This window comes from Martes martes (genome assembly GCF_963455335.1).
Source record: "Martes martes genome assembly, chromosome: 12".
Classification (NCBI taxonomy): domain Eukaryota; kingdom Metazoa; phylum Chordata; class Mammalia; order Carnivora; family Mustelidae; genus Martes; species Martes martes.
Window position 1 is genome coordinate 46481802 of NC_137900.1, and position 24388 is coordinate 46506189.

General features: G+C 38.4%; 1 protein-coding gene across 2 annotated transcripts in view; it reads left to right on the forward strand.

Moving 5' to 3' along the window:
• ADAMTSL1 (ADAMTS like 1) overlaps positions 1 to 24388 on the forward strand; it is a gene marked incomplete at its 3' end in the record, with an annotated part of 404822 nt that overhangs the window by 85991 nt on the left and 294443 nt on the right. For both annotated transcript variants that reach the window (XM_080819725.1, XM_080819726.1), the window contains exon 4: positions 8557 to 8793. In XM_080819725.1, the coding sequence (XP_080675851.1) occupies positions 8557 to 8793 (237 nt within the window). The remainder of the gene's footprint in view (positions 1 to 8556; positions 8794 to 24388) is intronic.

The window sequence follows — 24388 nt, forward strand, 5'->3', positions numbered from 1 at the left end:
TTTTACACCAGGAAAAAAAGAGAACAAAAACAAGGACTTTTAAATAGGTCTTGTATAGGAAAATGTCGTGTCCTAAGAAAGTCTGTTGGCATTTTCAAAAAGGAGGAAGAACGAGCCAAGAATGACCTCTACCTCCTATAGTACCACCCTCCAGAATGGACCCCATTTTCTGTACTGTGCACTCACAATGATGTGTTAGAGATTTAAATATTATGTTCTTGAAATATAATAGAATTGTCTCCATACAGACTGTCTAGACAGGGCAGGGATGTCTGTTTAATTTCATTTTATGTAGCAGCTAACAGTCTTTTACAAATAAATGATTTTGATGATGATGTTGATGTTACTGTAAGCAGGTGGCCAGAATTTGGGGGATAAAGCTTGATACCTTAACATTAGCCCTTTATAGTGCATGCATATAACATGGAGTGTTATATAAAATTTACAAATGTCTGGCTATTTACTGAACAATAAATAATTTCAGCACATTTTATGTTTCTTAATATTACCCTGTAAAATTTGTTGATGTGAAGGAGGAAATATCAATCTGCCTGTTCAGAAAGCAGGCAAGAATCCCTACTCACTTTTCCTAGTGTCTGAAATGCACAAGTATTCTTGTATATTTGTATTTTAAAGAAAGGGTATTTAGATGTCCCAGCAATGAGAAAGCTATCAAGATTTAGATTTCCTGCAAGAGATGAGAAAATAGAGTTGGAGTTTCTACAATGAAGAATAGCACCTCTGTTTCATTTAGTTCATGTGTTAGTCACTCATTCTTTTAACAAACACTTGATTACTATTCTGTGAAAGCAACCTAGCCAAAGATTCCTGTCCTTCTGGAGCGTATACTTCCGCGGAAGGAGACAGACAATTAAAAATGGGCATGATAAAGGAGTAAATTATATGGTATACTTGAAAGTGATTAAGTGACGGGGAAAAAGGAAAAGTTGAGAGGATAAGTAGGAATCAGTAATGGGAGTGGATGTTGCAATTTTACGGAGATTACTCAGGGTAGGTCTATTTGAGAAGGTGATATTTGAGCAAAAACTTGATGGGGGTGAGGTAATTAGCCACTTGGAATCTGAGCAAAGAAAATTCCAGGCAGAGAGAATAGATAAAACTTGTGTCCTAAGGTAAAAGCATTCCTGTAGTGTTCAAGAGAGAGCTGGGAATCCAGTGTGGCTGGAACCAAGTGAAAAATGATGACAGTAGGAGGTGATGGGGGCAGATCTTTACCTCCGGCTGAGATGAAGATTTTGGCTTTTATCTGAGTGAATCGCAAAGTTGTAGCAGAAAGTTTGTACAATTTGCTCTGTGCTTTAATAAGCTCATTCTGGCTGCTACACTGACAAAAGTCTCTAGGAGAGCAGGGTAGAAAACAGACCATCAGTTAGGAGACTATGGCAATAATGCAGGTGACATAATGGTGGCTCAGACTAGGCTGTGGTCAGAGTCTACATACTTTGTCTAAAAAAACAATCTTTCCCAATGGATCGGATGTGGGAGTCAAGGATGAGTCTAAGGCAGTGGTTCATAAAGTGTGGTCACCAAACTAGCGGCATTAGAATCATCAGGGAACTTGTAGAAATGCATATTCTTGGATCTCACCCCAGATCTACTGAATCAGAAACTCTGGAGGGTGGAGCCTCAGCAACCTTGTATTTTTCACAAGCCCTCCAGGTGTCTCTGATACATCCTCAAGCTTGAGAACCACTGCCTGAAAGGAATGGAGTTGATTGTGACTGGGAAGGATCTGGGGAGGGAACAGATCCGGGGAGAGGAAAAGGATCAGGGGTTCAGGTTTGGACACGGTGAGTTGGTGATGTTTTAGACACCCAGGTGGTGAGGAAGCCCTTGTATATCAAAGTCTGAAATTCAGGAGCAGAGTCTGAGATGGAAATAGAAGTTGAAACATTGGTTCTGTTTCTGAGAATTAAATACCATATTACATGGGTTGTATCCGTGGATATTTGCTATTTAGTGGTTTCCCCTTAACTTTTTTTTTAATATTATCTTTATAATTTTATTTTTTATATTTTATTTTATTTAAATTTTGTGAGTTAACACACAGTACAAGATTGGTTTCTGAAGTAGAATTCAGTGATTCATCACTTACCTATAATACCCAGTGCTCATCACTGTAAGTGCCCTCTTTAATACTGATCATCCTTCTAGCCCATCCCCCATCAACCTTCCTCCACCAACCCTCGGTTTGTTCTCCATCACCGAGAGTCCCTTATGGCTTGTGGCTTGTTTCCCTCTCTCCTTTTTTTCTTTTCCCCCTTCCTATACGGTCGTCTGTTATCCTTCTTAAATTCCACATATGAGTGAGGTCATATGGTATTTGTCTTCCTCTGACTGACTGACTTCACTTAGCGTTACTCTCTAGATCCATCCACATCATTGCAAATGGCAAGATGTCATTCTTTTTAATGGCTGAATAATATTCCTCTGTGTGTGTGTGTGTGTGTGTGTGTGTGTGTGTGTGTGTGTGTACCAAATCTTCTTTATCCATTCATCAGTCAATGGATGTTTGGGCTCTCTCCATACTTACCTGGCAGGGGAAATACCATGATCACCCTAACTCTGAATAAAAGAAGCAGAGAGCCAAGTAATGGAGACAAAAATATATAAACGGGGCAGCCTGCCATCTACTTAAGTGTGCTAAGACGTTTGTAAGCTTTAGGCGTATATTTTTCCAGATCCTCCATCCATTTATTGTGAAGGAAACTTATAATCTCTTCCTATTTTACCATCAGTACATCGAGGATTCCCAATGTTTCTAGGATAAAACTGAGAACCAGTAAGTTTTTCTAAAATCATCAAGTAGCTGATAAATTTCTCTATATGTTTATATCATGAAGTAGCAATCCCAAATTGCTAGCAAATAGAGCAAATGCCTTACTAAGCAGCTCTGGTTTCCTGCATGGTAACATTCATGAGGAATGAGTGGTTAGGGCAGGATGAAGTGGTGATTAAAAAATTCAGAAGAACAGTTGCAAGATAGGGAAGTAGAGTGGGAAGCATAGATTTCTTCCATGGCTACAGTTCATGTGGCCACCTAAATACACTTTCTGTGTTTTCTTGATTATTACCAGTTATTAATAGTGACTCTGTAAGTAAAACCATGGAATCAGAATATGGCACTCCTATAATACATTAAGTGAAACAGCCAAAAATTACCGGAAAAGGCCAACCATCGAATGACAGAGGTAAAGCAGACACATGTCCCTCTGGAAAGAAAATGTCTTCCTTAAAAAGAGAGAAAATAAAGAAAAAGTAGTGTTTCTCCTGACCTCGAATCTATTTTCTGTATTATTTTTTCAAAAACCATCTTAAAGGCCTTTCGGATGCTCCCACCTTAGCTGCTGAGAGATCATCTTTTATATTCCACCCAGTGGGTAAACTCTGGAAAACCTAACTCTCTTTTATCCCACAATGTAACCCGATCCACCTGTCATCATCGGGGGACATCTGGGATCCATCTTATCTTTCCCACTGGCTAGTTGATTAACCAGAAAGTGTTTTGAATTGGATTCATATATGGCAGAACTCCAAAGATTTCATGAATTATAACGGGAGCAAATAAAAGGTCAGATTTTTATTTCTGTCCTTTTAAAGAAAAAAACTCTGTTGCCGTTCACATCGAGTATTTAAAAATTGGAGAGAAAAACTGTGATATTGTATTAATGGCTCAATACAGTAATTCATGGGATCCTCTGACTCTTTTAAACAAAATACATTTTTTTTCAGAGTGAGGAAGTCCTGAGTCAGTATCCTGATACAGACTTGTCAATCCACAGGCATATTATAATTAGTTGGAAATAGACAGGCGGCCAGGGAAAATGTTAGACTGCTCTTTCTTGCCCCATCTCCACTTGATGGTGTTTCTAGAGACATAAGAGAGGCTGGAAGTTGGGGACCTTTAATCCAGAGCATCTTTCCCACACCACGTTTTTTGCCACATTCCTGATGGAGGGTGTGTCTGGTTCAAATAGCCACTAGACTTTTCAATAATCTTAATTGTTTTCATCATTACTACCTATGAGCCAGGTTCAGTGCCTAAATATATTAATAATTTGTTTTCTTCTTTCCTTATCCCCACTGAAAACTCATGATTCTTACTACTAAGATTTTATGAGACCCCAAATCACAGTGTTCATATCCAGTACATTCTACATTCAGTATAACCTAAGGAAAACCACATCTCCTGGGCAGAGCTGATGACATGGTGTCATAAAGCATCTCTCCAGAAGCTAATATTTCAACGGTGATGCCCAGGATAAGACAGTAAATATTTTTTCAAAACAATTAGGGCAGTTTCTAAATTTGATTTCTGGGGGGATTAGGAAAAATAGTGGTCTCATGAACCGAATTATAATTAAAAGCTAAAAACTTGGTACTTGGCGAATCTCTATACAAATGAGAGCTGTTCTGTTGTAATTATTATGATCATACTGGTGGAACAAGAAGCTATGATGACTCTGCTTGAGTTTCCACTCCTGCAGCTGGGTGATCCCAGCTGTATCAGGGGTTCAACGAGGGTCTTGAACTATGCTTGAGATGTTTTGGGTTCAACAAAGACGCTTTTGCCAAATCCTTCTTCCCTTAATTTTTAAACATGTGTATTTCAAGGGAAATTTGATTCATATGTTTCTGATTCATTTACACTTAAATCATCAAAATGTTATTTTGTAAGAGCTATTTGATGTCCAAGAAGCTTTCTGAACCTGTTTTATAAGTCCTCTTAAGTCCTTTTTCTTAAAACAGGAAGTTGCATTTTGCCAAGTACAAATAAACTAAAACATTAAAAAGGTTCAAGTTCAGTTTCCAACTCTCAACGCCAGGTTTTAAGTACATTCTCAATTTAGCAAAATGTATTTTCCCACCCCTACAAAAATATGGGTGGAAGAAAAGGCAGTAATGATAAAAGTGAGTTAAGGAATTCCCAAGCATTATTATTCTCAGAGACATTTCTCCACTTGTGAAAGTTACGAAACCTGTAACAGATACTCTTGCACCAATTAGATGCAGGTGAGTTGAGAACAGGACCAACAGTCAGCTCCTCGATTCTCTGTTTACTGTTTTCATCACAGAAAAAGAAAACCTTAAAGTGCTAATATTACAACTTTTTGCTTATTTTACTTTTGAATGCCTTTGAGTCTTCTTTATTTTAGTAAAGATGGCAAGACTCAACACATTTGGTTGAATAGAAGGGACTCTAAGAGACTCTGCAGTTTTATGTCCATACTAAGATGATGTAACATCAATTTAAAAACATAACTGACACTCTTCTCGGAATTGGATAAATGCAGAAAATTATCTCTGGTTCATACTAAGAGGTCTCTTAATTATATATTACCCTCATTACTTTAATGCAGAGATGATTCAGCCTGACCCTGTAATTCCCTTACCACTGATTCACTTTCATTTCTAGAAAAAAGAGGTAAAGATTAATTATGAGAGGGGTTTGTGACCATTCTAAACAATTTCCCCAGTGTTCTGCTTTCCTTAGTCCACTTCAACATTTCTTTTGTGCTACTGAGAAATCATGTGATTCTTGAGATGGCAGATATTATGCAACTGAAAACACTTAATTTAAACATCATTGACAGGGGGCACCAAGTGGCTCAGTCAGTTGAGTGTCCAACTCTTGTATTCAGCTCAGGTCATGATCTCAGGGTCATGAGATCAAGTCCCCTGTCAGGTTCCATACTCAGCGGGGAGTCTGCTTGAAATCCTCTCTCCCTCTCCCTCTGCCCCCCCCCCCCAACTCATACACACTCTCTCTCTCAAAAAAAGTAAAATAAAATAAAAAAAAAACATTATTAACTAAGCTATCAGTTCTGCTGTGGGAGCTCACATGCAGTGGCCACCAAGGAAACTTGTTGATCATAGATAGCAGCTTTTATTAACAGTCTCTGTTGTGTGTCAGATGGGGGAAGTTTAGGAAGAGGGTGTGTAGATTGGAGGGCAATGTTCAGTCATAGGGTTATCTCAGGACAGAAGCTAGTGAATGAGGACTAAGCAGAGACTAGTAGGATTTGTAAACAAGTTGTGGTCTTGTTTTTAACATGAACCCATGAAGAGTGACTGTTAAAATCTGTTTTTGCTTTTATTTTGGAATACATGGTCTGAAAGGAGCCTGCATTAAAACACTGAAGTTCAGACAGTTTGTGTTACCATCATACAACTTACCTGTTGTGTGATTCATGGCATAGTTTTGTAGGGTCTGGTTTTTGTTTTAGTTCTCATGAGGAAAGACTAAATATCACAAAAGACAAAGTACAGCATGCTTATCAACTAATAGATTTTTAAAAAAAATTTTTAAGTTGTAGCTTATCATTTACAAAATTAATAAGTAATGAATTTTAATTATACTTTTTTCAGACAATATTTGAAATCACTTAAGCCTCATTGGGTACCTATGTGTCTATACCTATATTATATAATTTTTTTCCTTTAATACTATGTTTTATTCACTCCAAGAACATGTATTATAATATCAGTAAAATACCTTTGAGATTTTGTATTGCATTTTAAACTATTTTGTGTTCATCTTACATAAGTGTGTGTTTATCCACCATCTTGACTAGAAAGAATTTATGCTGCCCCAAATATTAAAACCTTACATGCAGCTTGGTATTACCACTAACGTTTGAAAAAAGAGTCAGGAATTCCCTTTTATAAAATAGAGTAATGCTATTCTCACCGTGCTTCTTTAAAGAGATTTTCAGAGAAAGAAACCTTGTATAAGAAGAACCCTTAAAAATGATGATGTGGTAACCAAGACCTGCTAAAGGCCACATGCAAACCCCTATTTGAGGTTTTTAAAAAAATTATAGTAAAATCCTTTCAACAAATAGGTAGTCTTTTTTAAAAAAGATTTTATTTATCTGAGAGTGAGAAAGAGAGAGAAAGCACGAGTGGGGTGCAGGGACAGAGGAGGATGGGGAAGCAGACTTCCCGCTGAGCAGGGAGCCCAAAGTGGGACTCCATCCCAGGACCCTGGGATCATGACCTGAGCCAAAGCCAGATGCTTAATTGAGCCACCCAGGCTCCCCAACAAATGGATATTCTATAATCTTCCATACTAAATTCTAATCTGAACACATGGAGAATGAAATAAATATATCCAAAAGGCTTTCTGAGGAATGGGTGATTCTTGCCTTTTTAAAGTTGAGTATCATTTGCTTTCACTAAAATGTATCAGGTTTTAGATAATAGCCATCCTGAGTTATAGTTTTAATTTTAAAATGCCCTTTATAAGATATACATTTAAAGCATTCTTATTTTCCACTGGTCTCTGCCAATGTGATTTAAAATTCAAATTCAGAGAATCTCATAATTCTCCAGCTTTTTCTCTTCAGTGGCTCCATTGAATAATCATAGTAATAGCTACCATGTACTTTCTTCCTTATGCCAGTATTTGGCTGACATAAGCCCATGAAATTCTCACAATGACCTTGAGGGCTAAGTAGTATTATTGCCTCTGTTTAAACAAAAGGAAACCTAGTCTCAGAGAGACCCACTATATCGTAGCTTTGCTCCCATCTGAGAAGTCCAAACCTTTGCACTCTGCTGTGTTGCCTTATGCTAAGGAAATTCCGATATAAATGCTCTTTTCTCTTTTTTGCTCCCCATATTTAATTCTAAATACTGTGCAGCCTAAGTTTTAGAAAAACTCTCAATTACACAAAAAATGTTTGAAGGAAACTATCACAGCTTTGTGCTATAAGCTGTTATAGTATTGTCATAGCTTTCATTATTAGAACTGAAAGCAGCAAACATGTTTTCCAACTAACTCTCTGACTTCAGTAAGGTCTACTGAAGTTACAAGGAAATCGAAATGGTATTTCAGTGGGGAGGGATCCATGGACCAATCAACATGTTTCAGAAAATAGATTCCAGGGTGATGATTTTCCCAATGAAATGAGTATCAATCAGATCGATCTCAAGTTGGTTACTTTTCCATTTAGCTTTTATTTTTTTGCTCATATAGGTGGTGGGAGCATTTCTTTTTTTTTTTTTTAACTTTAATAAACATATAATGTATTTTTATCCCCAGGAGTACAGGTCTGTGAATCACCAGGTTTACACATTTCACAGCACTCATCATAGCACATACCCTCCCCAATGTCCATATCCCCACCACCCTCCCCCATCCCCCCTCCCCCCAGCAACCCTCAGTCTGTTTTTTGAGATTGAGTCTTTTATGGTTTGTCTCCCTCCCAATCCCATCTTTTCATTTTTTCTTTTCCTACCTCCCCCCAACCCCCCCCGAAAATCTATAAAGAGCTTATCAAATTCAATACCCAAAGAACAAATAATCCATTTAGCTTTAATCCAAAAATATATTTCCAGGTGATTACTTTCTCAAAGCTCTACATTGTTCAAAGCCGAAGAATCCTATGACCCCTCATATAGAAGTGTCCATCTCTTACAACCAGGACATTTGTGTTGTTTTCTAAGACTTTGACAGACCACATGGCTGCCCCAGTTCTCTGTTTGGGCTGCCCTTTTCACCTGTGTGTCCCTTCCACCTCTCTTCTCCAGGACTGCCCACCAGAAGCAGGTGACTTCCGGGCTCAGCAATGCTCCGCTCACAATGATGTCAAGCACCATGGCCAATTTTATGAATGGCTTCCTGTGTCTAATGACCCCGACAACCCATGTTCACTCAAATGCCAAGCCAAAGGAACAACCCTGGTTGTGGAACTTGCACCTAAAGTCTTAGATGGCACCCGTTGCTACACAGAGTCTTTGGATATGTGCATCAGTGGTTTGTGCCAAGTAAGTGCTGGTTTCTTTCCATTCTATTTTTCCAGAAGGTTTTAGTGCCTCTGTGTAAATAGTTTTTGTATAGTCCTGCTATCTCAATCATTCAGTGTCCCTTTTTCTAGAGTTTATGAAGGATGACAGATTTGAAAATTGAGGTTTAATTTCAGCTGAAACTACAAATGTACTAGTTTATGTTAAGGAAAAGAGGGCTGGAATTGTTTTTACTTTCTTTGAGTCTCTGCTGAATATGAAAGGCTGAAAGTTCTTGACTGTGTGTCAGTTTTGTATTGGACTCCAAAATTGCTTCTACCTTGGTTGTCCCTGAAATGTATTTGTATGTGCATGTGTGGTGTGCGTGCGTGCGTGTGTGTGTGTGTGTGTGTGTGTGTGTGTTTGGAGGTATCGATTTTCATTTACTTAGAGCTTCAGAATTCCTTGGGTAAGATTAGCTCTGAAGTTTCCATGTGAACTCCGGACGAAGTTATTTCTTCATTATTATAACTAATTTTGTTGAAAGTTCAGGCAAACTCCTGAAAGGCATGGAAGTGTGAGCTAAGTCAGATTTCCTCCAGGCAAGTCTTTAAAATAGGGATAATAAAGAGGTCTGATTTCTGGTATCAATTTATCAGTTGGGTGGGGAGTTAGTAAGAAGAGAGAAAGTTAGTAGTTAATATGTTTGCGACATATTTGCCATCTTCAACTTTGGATTAGGTGACCAACCTAGTTTTTGGAGCAGGCAGTTGCTAGAATTTCCCGTGTGCTATACTTGACCATGTACTTTTGTATTTCACTAAGTAGACATTTTGAGAATCTTTGCTTCTTCCAAGACAATATTGGTTGAAATTTTTCTCTCTTCAGAATCTCTAATATCTCAGCCAGCAATATAAGAATAAGCATAAAATGTATTTCAGTAATTTGTCTTTTCAAATTCACATGTTTGTTTAAAACCTAAACCTATATTTACATATAAAAGGAATAACTGTAATGTGAATTACTACAAGAAACATGAGGTGTCCTGAATGATTTTCTGTATATGAGAGGAGAGACAGACATGCTAAGCCTTCATAAAATCTAACATCACGAGACAGGGAAATTGTGGCATGACCAAGCACGTCCCAAGTGGAAGGATCAAGGTAATATATACATGTCTGTGAATGACTTTATATACAAGAGATATGTGAATTTCAGATGCAAAGTGGAATATAGAATCTTAACTATTTTAGAGATAGGAAAAGCCTAAGAGATTATCTAGTCAATGTCCTAAAAAGCCATAGATTTGAATATTACTTGTGATATTTGGTGCCTGCTTCCTTCTCTGGGATTTTCACTGGTGTGGAATTATGAAATCCATTAACAGCTTTGGGAATAATAGAGAATTGTAAAGCAAATGCATATAGAAAAGAAGCTATGTTGTAGGGAATGGCAAATAAAATAATAATTTCTTATGTGTTTTTCCTACTGGAGTAAAACCAGACAGAGTTCCATTTTGTAAATTGAGAAAAAAAAAAAAGAATAATTACATGATTTTCTGAAAGTTATATGATTGATCATGAAAGGGAACTAAATTCCCGGTCTCCTGATACCTAGTCCAAAGCTGTTTGTACTGTATTACACTGATGAATGGACCAAAATAAACAAGACGGGTCAGCAAGTTAGGTTTCATTTATTTCTGTGGCATGGGAGTTCAACGTGGCCTCTTTCTTTCCTCGACTAATCCTGCCAGCTGGCCTCATATATGTTGGCAACAGAAAGGGAATCCTATCTCAGCAGTAAAAGTATGAATTTTATATATAGTAAATATGGAGTAATAGTGCTGGACGTTTGGTTTTCAAGTATAAGATGCCTCCTTCACTTCAATTCCTATGAGTTTAACTTTTTAGATGGGGGGTGGTGGAAAATGTAAATTATAGAGTATCTGAAAAGAATATCTAGAAGGGGCAAAAGCATGGGAAAGGATATGAAATAACTGGGATTGCTTTTAGGCACTAACATCCTGTTTGGCTAGAGAGCAGGGCACCCCCAAGATCTACTGTAGGAAGACGGAGAGATTGTTTGGGAGAAAATCATAGATGCTTGAATAATAGACGGACAGGACTCTGCAAACAGTGGGTGGCCAAAAGAGTGTTTTGGTGGAGAAAAAGCATAGTCAGAGCTCTGTCTTAAAAAGATTAATATGGCTGCAGTTGTCGGACTTTGAAATGCAAGGTCCTAAAAACCAAGAAATCTATCTGAAAGGAGGCTCTTAGATCAGCCAGGGTGAGGCAAAGTATGAACCTGGGTCAGGGCAGTGACAGTGAGGAACTAGTAAGAAAACTAAGCCTAAAACTAGGAAGGAGTTTTCATTTTGATTAAAACTAGGGCAGAGGGTAGAAAGCCATAAATCAAATTAATCATGCTCAGGGGATCCAAAATTACAACTCAATATGAATTTGTAATGGATATAATTTTGGATCCTTGCTACCATTACTGTAACAGCCTGTATTTTCATGATTAGCGCCTACTTCAGTTTTATAAAAAAAAAAGAGGGAAGGGACAGATGATAGCAAGATGACAGAGGAATAAAGATGGAATGTTTAAATGCAGTGTATACATTTTTAGAAGGACAAGAGTAGAGTCAGTCAGTGTAAGAAAAGCACTCACTACTACTTCATAGAGTTTAAATGCATAAATTCTTTTCTACTTAGAAAAAAATTCCTTTATTTAGCTTATATCTGTGTATTTGTATTTTCAGTCTTTGATAAGTAACATTAAGAAAAAGTTACATTTTCATAATTTTTGAAACTGTCAGGAGTCTCAATGCGAAATGAAATGTGCAGTTTTTCACTTGAACAGTTTCTCCTAGTCTTCCGAAAAAAAAAAAAATCATTTTCTCTGCTCTATTTTCCCTCATTTCTACAACATTTGTTGGGGATTCTTAGCTCTTTCTCTGACTTTCTTTCTACCTTATTATAACTTTCTTGGCAAGCTGTTTCAAATATTTTTTATGCTTGACAGATATAAATTATAAGTATAAAGAAGCAAATATCTAGCTTTGGACATAGCCTTGCTTTGATAGAAAATGACAGCATAACTACAGAGAGTTGTCATTCATAAGTACTAATTATTTCTGTTAATACCTGTTTAATGCTCGAGTAAGAACCACTTCCTCAAACTGGGCCTTTTACTATTACGCTATTAAATACAACTATTAAACTATTAAATACAACTATTAAACTACTGAATACGACTGTGGAGTCTTAAGCCTTTCTAGACAGGAGATACCTTAGCAATCCATAGAGAAGGAAACTGAGACCAGAAAATGTCCCAAGGTCATGATTGAGTGGCTTGTCTCTATTTGTTGGGGATTTGCTTCAGGAAAATTCTAGAATCATCGCCATTTATAATAATGCCTTACTCTTAGTAATATTGGAGCGTCCTATTAAGCAGTATAATCATTCATAGTAGTAATATTAATCATAAAGTAGCTTCCATTTTTGAGTGACTATCATACCTAGGCATTTTATGTCTATTTTTTTCTAGTATAATTGACCCTTGAACAGCATGGGTTCAAAATTTGTGGGTCCATTTAGTCATGGATTTTTTTTTCCAACAAATTACATTATAAAAAATTTGGAAATTTGCAACAATTTGAAAAAAATCTGCAGAAGAACCAAGTAGCCTAGAAATTTCAAAAAAATTAAAAGTTAGCTATGTCATGAATGCATGAAATATAGGTAGAGGTAGTCTATTTTATCATTTACTAATGTAGGACACACACAAATCTATCATAAAAGGTTAAAACCTATCAAAACTCACACACAAACACAGATTTTACAAGATCTCTGCATTTCAGACGTTGAGTGTTAATAATACCCACACCACCTACAGTGTTTTGTATCAGTAAAGCAATATTGATGGAGACATTTCGTCGTGTAAACAGGTGACATAAACTTACTGTATTGGTAAATTGCAGTACAGTCCGGAAAACGTATTTTCCTTATGATTTCCTTAACATTTTCTTTTCTCTAGCTTATTCTATTATAAGAATACAGTCCATCATACATATAACACATGAAATATTTGTTAATCAACGGTTTATGTTATGGGTAAGGCTTCCAGTCAATGGTAGGCTGTAAGTAGTTAAGTTTTTGGAGAGTCAAAGGTTGTATGTGGATTTTAAACTGCACAAGGGTGGGCACCTCTAAACCTCAGATTGTTCCAAGGTCAACTGCACTTATAACTCTCCGTACTAGGCAGCATTATCTTCATTTCACAGATGAAGAACTGAGGCTCAGTCACAACACCAGCGCAGAGGTACCGAGTTCTATCTGACTCCCAAACTCCTACTTCTCTGGTGAGGCTGAGTGGCTAGAGATAGCAACCATCTGATGTTCAGAAATGGTTCCCAAACTAAGCTACATACCAGAATCACTTGGAGAGCTCTTAAAAGATATGACTCTTAGTCCCCATCCCCCAGAAACTCAGATTTATTAGTTCTCTATAGAATGCTCTCCTTATCCTGTTGTTTGACCAGATTTATGAAGCACTTACCGGCTGAGAAGCAGACAGAATTTAAAGTCAAAGGACATGACTTAAAATCTGGCTCTTCTTTCACAATCTTGACCAGCCTTCCTGAATTCTGTTTTTCAATCTGGGGGAAATAAGGCTGTCTCGCAATCTACCGTGATATATTCATATGAAAATGCCTAACTGTGAAGTGCTATGGAAATGCAGAAAACCCTGAACATTTTAACTTGAAAAATACATAAAAGTTGTGTTTCCCTGTGTGAGATGTCATAACCCTGTAACAATTCAAAAAAGTTTCTAGAAGGAGATAAAGCAAGCAACTTCTTATTCCGCTAAGAACATTGGAAAAGGAGAACTTAAATCATGTATTTCACCATCATCATTTCTTAACTGAAATATTAATATCAAGGACAGAGTAAGAACCTGATTTCAGAATCAAGGACAGTACTTTAATTTGAACATGAGAAAGTTACTACCCTCTACTTAGTTTTTTTTGTTTTTTTTTTTTTGTTTTTTTTTTTTTTTGCCTCCAGAACACAGAAATTGTTATAGTTCTTCACAGAACAGCATTTGGAAAACATTGTCTTTGAGATCTAGTCCAACCCAGAGAAATATTGGTACTAGGTATGATTTTCCCACGATCTTACAGCTCACTAATGGCAGGCTAGAGGTCAGAGAATGTCAATGTTTATCAACATTTTTAACTATGCATGTCCCATGGTCCAAGATTTTATTTCATTTCAACACTATCATTTATACATGAAATCAAAAGGTCTAGTGAATATATCTTTTAAAATTAAAACCACACTCCTCCCCTTACCTCCCACCCTAGAAACTCATCATGATTGGCAGGTCACTGTGTTGGTGTCTCTCCCCACCTTGTCTCTCAAACTAAAAAATACTGGGATTTCTATTTGCTTGTTGTAGATCAAAATCAGATGAAGTTGGAGATAAGGCAGAGTTGGGGGAGGGGGGCGCGGAGGGCAGGACGGGGAGGGCAGCATTCCTCATCCTGTGAATAGTTTGGAGAAAGGGTCTGGAGTCAAGACTGCCTGGTTCGAATTTAGGCTCTACTACTGGTTGATATGGGACTTGGAGCAAGTTCCTATGCCTCAGCTTCCTCACCTGCAAAATGAGGCTAAGATTTGTAACTACCTGATAGGATTACTAGGAGGATTAAGTAATCAAACGTTTAAAGTTCTTACTCTTAAGCTTGATAAATACTCGCCTGGAGCAATAGTAATAGTAGTAACCCAACTACTTCTTGCCGTTGACTTTTTCTCTTTTTGAGTGCACGGTTTAAGGCAGTTATACATACAAAAGGGGATACCAATGTCCCAGTGAATGAACAGACCTTCTGTTAATTTCCTATTGCAACCTTCTTTTACTAATAGCTCCACGTTGTGCCATTATCAGCTCCTGGCCCAGGGTAGTGAATTGCATCCTGTCCAGAGTTAATGAGGCATCACAAATAGGATCAGCTCTATTAGTCCTGCTGTTATTCATTTATTTTCATTATCCAAATTACCCGTTTATATTTGCTATAAAGCACAAAGCTGGTTTCTGTTTTAAATATATAAGAGTGAGTAGCATAAATTTACAGATAGAACATGTGCTGTTGTTAAAAATAATTTTGAGGTTATTTTGAAGTCAGATTCCAAAAAGTGTGCTTTGTAGCTATAATTAATGAAATTCATCAGCTGATACCTAATTTATGTGTATGAAAAAGACTAAGTGTCACTATCAACTGGCTCTCTTGTAATGAATCTACATATTTATAATGTCGCTTATGGCCATGTTAGAAAATAAGCCATTTCAAAAAGGAAGAGAAGACTTTCTTTCAAGTAATTCCTCATAGGGTATTGTTTTAACATGAATAGTACAATTAAAAAATAAGCTGTAAATTGGATCATGGAGTTTTGACATTTACGTTATGGCAACGTTACAAAGAACTGCGTTTCTAACAAAGAAGTTCTTTCCATTTTTAATAACTCCTGTAGTGAGTAGTTAGAAAGGAATTAAGTGGAATGATTATTTCTCCATCTCTGTCTGTGACCTAAGTCACTAGTATCAAATGTCTACCAGTTATTCTAAAGGTGGTGATGTCAGGAACAAGGAGTTAGCCGTTTTCCTTCTGTGTTTTGTAATCCACTTCTTTGTGGAAGTCTGGTGTTGCTTAAAAGATGTAATGCATATTCTTTCTTTCTCCCCCCTTTGCAGGATAAGGTAAAGATGAAGTGAGCTCATTTACTACCTTACTAGTTAATTTCTGGCAAGTTACTTAGTTTCTGAACATTGTTTATTTCTTCTCTCAAAAAACTGCTCCATGTGGGGTACTGAGGATACAAAGTAAAGTAAGGTCTCTTCGCTCTGGAGCCATACCTTTGTAGGGTTACTGTGAAAAATTCAGTTATTTAAAAAATTATTCATTTAACAAATATTTACTTAGGAATTACCAGTGTGTATGCTTGATTACCAAAGATAGATGAATGAAGAGGAAAAAAAAAACAAGTCTCTGAATTTACACTCTGAGGAGAGAGATGACGAATATATAGAAAATTATACTTTCATCCTATATTACACTCCCCTCACTGAATACAAAAAAGCACACTCGCGTCACTAGACTATATTCTCCTCACTGTAAACAGGGTGCTTTTTGTAAAATACAGATTCAGCTTCGTTTCTTATCTGCTCAAATCATTTCAGTTGCACTCTTTTGCATCAGGGTAAAGAAAGCCCAAATTTCTTACATAGTTGGTTTCTTTACTGGGTTGCTTAAAATAACAGAAATGTTTTCTATCACGTTCTGGAAGCTCGAAGTCCAAAATCAATGTGTCCTCAGAGCCATGCTTCTTCTGAGAGTCTGGGTGGAATCTTGTTGCCTCTTCTTAGCTTCTAATAGTGGCACTCAGCCTTTGCCTTCATTCTCATCTTCCCTCTCTGCCTATCTCTCTGTCTTTACATAACCTTCTCCTGGTGTCTCTGGTTTCTCTTCTTGTAAGAACACCAGTGATATTGGATCAGCGCCCATTCTAATTGAGTATGACCTCATTTTAACTTGGTTATTTCTACAAAGAGGATCTTTCCAAAATAAGATCACATTCACAGGTAATGGGGGGAGGGAACAGTGAAGGAACTTCAACATGTTTTTTTGGGAGACACAATTCAGCCCACAATAGCATGCATCCCTGTTTATTTATATATAGTGCAAACATATACATACACACAGACACACACACATACGTGTATGTACATATGTTTTTAATAGTGTGTAGGAGCAACAATGGAAGAAATTCAGGCTGTGTAAATAGGCGGGGTATTTAACCAAGACGTGGGGTCAAGGAATGCTCAGAGGAAGAGAACTGAAAACGCTCTAACCAGTGCCTAGAACTGAAGGAGGAGAGTCTTGAGGAGATGTCTTGAGGAGATGTCTTCTTACCCAAATGTAAGAAGACTGGAGACTTGTGATATTGAGGGCAAAAAGAGTGCCTTTGAAATAATTCCAGCAGATGGAAGATAAGGTAAGATACATATTTTAGAAAGAGCACTCTATCTTCAGTGAGAGCAATAGATTGGAAAAGGTCAAAAAATCGTAGTGAGATGAGAAGGAGAGATTCGAATACAAATTTGAGGTGGAATCCATGGACTTGGTGATTGGTTAAATGCAGCAGGAGAGAAAAAATGAGCATTGAAGGTGATGCCTGGTTTTCTAGCTTGAACAACGTGTGGTGCTGCTATTCCTTGAAATGAAACATAGGAGCAGAGTCAGGCATTGGTTTGGGGCAGTGACGAACAATGAGATGATGTGTGTACAGTGCACAGTCTGCCATCTGGTATGCACTCGGTGACTTTGCATCCTTCTCCTTCCCTCCTAACTCTGTCTTCTTAAGTCCATTAAGTTTGTATACTCCCAGGCCTGTTTATGCATGGTTAAACATTTGCCAGGTTAACCTTTCCTATGACCATGTACCAGCTGGATGGAAACTCAACCCAAGTGTTTGTCTCGGGAAAAACTGAAGTCAAACTAGCGTGTGGCATTTCAAAGATCCTTAAAGTATCTTCTCTCTTTGAAGAGCCAAGAGATATAAAAAGTAACATTCCATAGGTCCTCATTCATCTCATGATATTCCCTTCCTGCCCTCCCAGTTTGGTCCTTTTTAAATGTATGTGTTATGTCTACTCACAGAAACCATTTTTGTTAAATGGGAATATTTTTTCCGTCTCGATGTTCAGCTTGTGGGAAATGTTTCTTCCTATAGCTTTCATAGGAGAGCCTTTTTTTTGAAAGTTATATCCATTTAATTTTTCCATTGAAATGAAGCTTGGTCTGGGAAAGACAGGACTGATTGTTTTCCCAAAGAGATTTGGTGAGGTAGTTGAAGAGAGAGTGAATCTAGTGTAGAAACAAATTTCAGGTTTTGTCCTTTTTGGTGCAATCTTGTTTGCGGAATAGACTGTGTATGTCGCCATGTGCTTTTTATGCCAGTTCTTTGGGATATCTTTATCATTTCCATTTGATAACTGAGGGGATTGAGACTCATAGAAGTTCACACAACTAGACAAAGGCAAAGCTACAATTCAAACCCCATTGTCCCTATTATATATCATCTGTTTTCTGGGGAAATTTTTTTGATGATTTTATTTATTTATTTGACAGAGAGAGACACAGTGAGAGAGGGAACATAAGCAGGGGGAGTGGGAGAGGGAGAAGCAGGCTTCCTGCCGAGGAGGGAGCCCAATTTGGGGCTCGATCCTTAGGATCCTGGCAGAATGACCTGAACCGAAGGCAGATGCTTAATGACTGAGCCACCCAGGTGCCCCATCGGAAAAGATATTTTTTTAACAATGAAGCACAGTATCGGTAAGCACACATCTTTGTTTTAGGGGTATGACTGTAGATAGCTCAGGTAGGGAACCCCATGACTTGGGGATTTTGTGTTCCATTAAATGAAAACTCTATCAGGATCTGGCAGCTTTTTTTTTTTTTTGAGATTTTATTTATTTATTTGACAGATCACAAGTAGGCAGAGAAGCAGGCAGAGAGAGGGGGAAGCAGGCTTCCCACTGAGCAGAGAGCCCAATGCGGGACTCAATTCCAGGACCCTGAGACCATGACCTGAGCGGAAGGCAGAGGCCCAACCCACTGAACCACCCAGGCGCCCCAGGATCTGGCAGCTTTCTTGACTCTTCCCATAATGCTTTGTTTCACAGATGATTCTTTGGGCTTCTTTCTTGCAAAAAATACTCAAAGTGCTCAATTTTACCTAATTATCTTTAAGAGTGCTTCAGTATTGTTAGTGACTACAAAGTTTGAGATTCCCCAAGACTACTCTCACTTTTCATACCAGCTTCAAGTTTGGGATCTCCAAGACTACCCTCAGGTTTGATAATTCACAAGAAGGAACCACAGAACTCACTGAAAGCTGTTGTACTCACAGTTACAGTTGGTCACAGCAAAAGGATACCAATCAAAATCAGCCAAAGGAAGAAATGCATAGAGCAGGGTTCAGAGGAGTTCACATATAGACCTGCTAGTTGTCCTCACCCAGGAGAGTTGTATAGATGGTCCTTGCTTCTCCAAACAGCAAGTGTAACAATATGCATGGAGTATTGTCAAGCAGGGATACATCCAAGTCTTAGTGTCCAGAGTTCTTACTGAGGTTTGATCACAAAGACATGGTTGACCACCTGCATGGCTGACCTTGGTTTCCAGCCTCTCCAGAGGTTGAGTTGATACAATGCGGCCCAAAGCTCTCACCATAAATCACATTGTTAACAGAGACTATCTAGCATGGCCCACAGCCCTCCCACAAACAAAACCATCCTTACTGGTCAGGAAATCACAAGGGTTTAAAGGTTACCTCCCAAGAACTAAGGGTACAAGCCACACCTCTCTTTGGGCAAAGTTTATCCTTTACTGTGCAGTGGTTTTGGGGAGCTATTAATTCAAAAGATACTTAATACTCACTTTTAGTCACTAGGCTATCCCTTGGGGTATATAGCTATGACCAGAACTCAAGCCCACCTCTCCAGGAGCCAGAACCTCTGCTTTCTGCAGCAATCATAGCTAAAGAAAAAAATATTCCCTGCTTCCCCTTATTTATTGTTTCTTATTTTGGAGAATTGCCTTATTACCTATGCAAGGATTCCATGGGAATTACTGCAACATTTACACCAAATAGTTATTCGTGTGTGTTTGTGTGTCTTGAAATGTTGTGCAGAATAGTGCAGCTGCTTGGAAAACAGTCTGGCAGTTCCTCAAAATGTTAAACAGAGATACCATATGAACAAGCAATCCCACTCTGAGGTATATACCTAAGAGAAATTGTACTCATAATTGTACTCAGTTATTTATAGCAGCATTTTTCATAATATCCCAAAGCAGAAACAACCCAAATGTCTACCAACTATTGAATGGGTAAATAAAATGTGGTCCATCTCTATGGAATATTATTCTACAATGAAAAGGAATGAAGTACCAGTACATGCTATAACATGAGTGAACTTTCAAAACAATATGCTAAATGAAAGAAGCCAGTCACCAAAAGGCCACATATTCTCTTATTCCATTTATATAAAATGTCCAGAATAGGCAATTCTATTGAGACAAAAAGTAAATTAGTGATTGCTGAAGGCTGGGGGTTAGGGTAACATGGAGTGACTGCTAATGAGTATGAGTTTTCTTTTGGGGGTAAGAGACTGTTCTGAACAGACTTTGGTGATGGTTTCACCATTTCATGGGTGTATTAAAACCATTAAACTGATAATCCTATGGTATGTTTAATATACCTCAAGAAAGTTGCTTTTCAGATGTGGTACAAAGATTCAGAAGTCTATGGACTAAATGTAAAGACTATTATCTATGAGAGTGACCTGTTCTCACTCTTGGACGGAGTTATTGTGACTAATCCTTTAGTCTACATGGATGTCCCCTTCATTCATTATTGTTCCAAGAAGTGACTTCTGACCCTAAGTGTTTATATGTATTAAAACTGACTTAGAAACTGGCAAACAATGGTTCTTTAATGAAGACCTGTTCGTTCACTCAACATGAATGAACAAATGACTAGTGACATCAAGTTGGAAGTTGCACAGCTTTGGGCTTGAGAAGATCTTTCCCAGTATAGTAAATTCTCAACAAAGCATTGTTCAGTTAGCTATAAGCGCATGTTACCTCTGCTGTTTAATTCACTGTGTGATTTCACAGGAGGCAGTCTAAAACCAAAAGGGGAATTTAAAATCTTGCAATTCAGGGCGCCTGGGTGGCTCAGTGGGTTAAAGCCTCTGCTTTCGGCTCAGGTCATGATCCCGGGTCCTGGGATGGAGCCCTGCATCGGGCTCTCTGCTCAGCGGGGAGCCTGCTCCCCTCCCCCCGCCCCCCCGCCTACTGCTCTGCCTACTTGTGAGCTCTCTCTGTCAAAAAATAAATAAAATCTTTAAAAAATTAAAAATAAAAAAAATAAAATCTTGCAGTTCAATCCCTGTATTTTACATCTGAGATGTTTGAAATCCAGAGAAGTTCCCTCAGATTTTTAAATAGGGCTGCTGTGTGGTCCTGAATTAGACTCCATGGGAATAGGAAGATGGTCGTGATCCCTGTCTTCAAGAGGCTTACAGTGTGAAGGTGAAGAGCTCAAACACCAGGAACTATAATCAGCAGCAGCATGTGGAGCGAGAGAGAACTTGAGTTTTGGACTCAATCAAATATAAGTCTGAAATCTGACTTCTGAACTTATTATCTGTGTGAGTGTGGAGTCATCTATTAGGTTCTTTTAGCCTCATTTTTCTCACCTATACAAACAGAGGTAATCATGCCTAATAGAATAATAAGAACTGATCTTTATGGGCCAGTTCACATCCCAGGCACTTGCTGTGCAAACACTTTATGTATTTTGTCTCCTTGGATCCTCATGTGAACCCATGAGGGTGGGGGTATATTGCTACCATTTCTGTAGAGGAGGGAAATGAGGTTTAGAGAGATTAAGTATTGTTGAGTCATTCATTCAATTTATTAAGCATCTGATGTTGGGCATCTTGCTCGAAACTAGGAGTGTATGAGGAGGAGCAAATTGGGGGAGTAGTGGAACTCAGTTTTGAGGAGGTTGGAAGGCCCTGATGTCCCCTGTCAGGTTACCCTCTTCCCTGACACCCACTGTCCCTCAGGGAAACTTCCCAGAGGAATTGATATTCATTGATATTCATTCCCATCTCTTGCACCCATTACTCTGTTTCCTTTGTCTTTATACTAATCTTCACAACCATCTAGCCAAGATCCCCTTACTGGCAGACACTGTATCCAACTCATCCTTTGTGTTTTTCGATTGATTTGGTCAATAATAAGACAGTTGCATGGACAGATCAACAAGTCAGTAAATCTCTCTGTTGACTAATTTTGTCTCCTGATGACCGAACCCTCTCTAAATCACAAAAAATATTCATTCCAAATGTCTTTTTTACCTTTTAATTTATTTAGGCCTTGTTCTCATTTCCGTCAGGCTGTGAAACAAAGTCCGTTGATGTAAGTTTTTTTCGTTGTATGATATTAGGCTAGAAATACTTTGGAATTTGGGGTCTCCTGCCATCCATTCTTTATTTACTATGGCTTAGGAGAAGGCCCACGTCTACCCAGAGCCTTTGCCATCAACATAACTGTTGGTTTGCTTAGTACATCATCCAGAGAATCTGGATGAACTCCCATTGCTGAAGCCCTTAGATCTTTCCTGGGATTAAACTCACAAAATGCAAGATTTCCAAAGGCCATAAATATCAATCAGGATTCCAGGGTGATGTAGTTTCTTTCCCAAGTGTATATTAGAAAACAGATCTGGAGATTGTTTTCTCCTACAGGATGTTCTGTGGTTAAGTTAGATGATCTTCAGACATAGTTTTAATTAGTTCAATTCTCTCCATAATTAATATAGGTAAGCTTGGGGTCATAAAATGCTCATTTTCCCAGAAACTTGAATTGCAAGGTTTAAGTATATGAGACATTGGAAAGATCTGAAACTTTGTCTTAGGTTAAAAAAAAAAAAAAGTTAGAATAGTAAAGTAAAATTCAGGAAGCCTTTTTGAACCTGGGTGTCTGAAGACCCTTCCTATAATTGTTTAAAAATGTTAAGAATCAAATCCAAATATGAAAGGTAATTAGCAAGTAATTATACACTGGCTGATTGTCATATTTCCAAGGAAATATCAAGAAAAGGTATAATTTTTTTAAATATTGTAGTTACTTTAATTGTCAAAATCCTTAATAAAAACAATTTAAAGCATCAGATACCTTCCAGATTTTGAGGCATGAATAATTTTTTTTTAAAGATTTTTATTTATGTATTTATTTGACAGAGAGAGATCACAAGTAGGGAGAGAGGCAGGCAGAGAGAGAGGAGGAAGCAGGCTCCCCGCTGAGCAGAGAGCCCGATGCGGGGCTCGATCCTAGGACCCTGAGATCATGACCTGAGCCGAAGGCAGAGGCTTAACCCACTGAGCCACCCAGGCGCCCCGAGGCATGAATTATTTTACCCATATTCTTGCCTACTCCTGGTTGCCAATGACCCTCCTGGAACACTCTAAGAAGGGCTGCTTGCCAGCATCAGGAGAATCCACCCAGGCACCCAAAATTAGTGTAATATACCCCACCTGTCCTTTCTATCACTTTTTTTTTTTTTTTTTTTTTGGTCAGACTGCTTTGAGGAGCTCAAATCAAGAAGGTACAAAGTGTTTTTGTGGTGGGATGCCTATTTGTGATCCAAGGGAACACTTAAGAATCTGAGAACTAGGCAGAAGGACAAGAAATGACCAGTGTGGTTAATAGAACACAGAGGCCAAGACAAATTCAGAGGCCTTAGGAAATATTTTGAACCAGTGGGTTTGAAAGAACCTTGGAGATCAACAGGTGAATCACCTCATTTTGTCTCTGAAGACTCTGAGCCTCAGAGCAGGCCGGTGACATACCTAAGGTCTCCAAACAAGCAAGTAGGGGAGCCCAGATTCAAACTTGGAGGTGTTCTGGCTCTAAGTCCGGTGCCCTTTAGTCGGTCCTAAGGGCAAGTGCTTTTTGTTCATGTGATTTTAAGACCCTTTAGCGTTTAAAGGATTCTTTTGATTTGAAAGATTCATTTGGTCAGTCTCTTTTTACCATGATTGAGTGCATTTCAGTCTCTGAGCTAAGTTTCCCTCCCTTGTGGCCAAATTATCACAGAACATTCCATTCACTTAAAAATAGTTGTACTATAAAAGAAAATACAAGTGGAAAACCTTGCCAACAATAAACATGCTAAAAAACTTCACACACACACACACACACACACACGGCTTCCATTCCTGCAGAAATGCCAAATGCAAACCTCTGGCACCTGCAGGCTGGAGGGATCACACCATGGCCGTGACTTGGAGACTGGTTAGTCCCACGTGCACCTAAGTTTATGATTCAATTTGAATATGACTTTAGTTTCTTGGCCAACAGAGTTCCAGGGGATTTCAAGAAACAAACAAGTATTTTAGGGAAAGAGGGCCAGGAGGTGAGGGAGGCTTGGAAAGAGGTGGCCAAGGTCACATTAAAATGAGAGAATATAGCCAGTGCATCATCTTCCCAAGCTATCACCTACTGTGTGCTTGGCAGTTGTCCTCTCTGTCCCCTAGGGTTCTCCTGGTGGGGAGATTTCTTCCCATCAAGTAACTCTCAGCTTCTAAGGCAGAAACTTCGGTATTCCTGTTGGTTGACAGAAAGACTTGTTAATTTGACTTTCCCCATTGATTCTCCCATTCAGGTGACAGTTTTTTATTGAATAATATGATATCATCTCTGTGCAGCCATTTCCACTCTAGACTTTTATGTGACCTAGGTAGGGATGGGATTTTTTCTTCTCCTCCTTTTTATGAGTAGTGATTGCAAGGACATAATTTGCTGCAGCAAAGGATACAAATCAGTTTGTTAAGGCAAAGACATACTCAATGGGCACCTGCCCTTTCCTTCCCCAACATGTGTCCGGAGACAGGCTTGTGAAGCTCGGGCTGAAGAGCTGAGTGTTTGGACAAAAGTAGGATCCCACCAGATCAGAGGAATCCTGAGTCTCTTCATGCACAAGCTTTTTTTTTTTTTTTT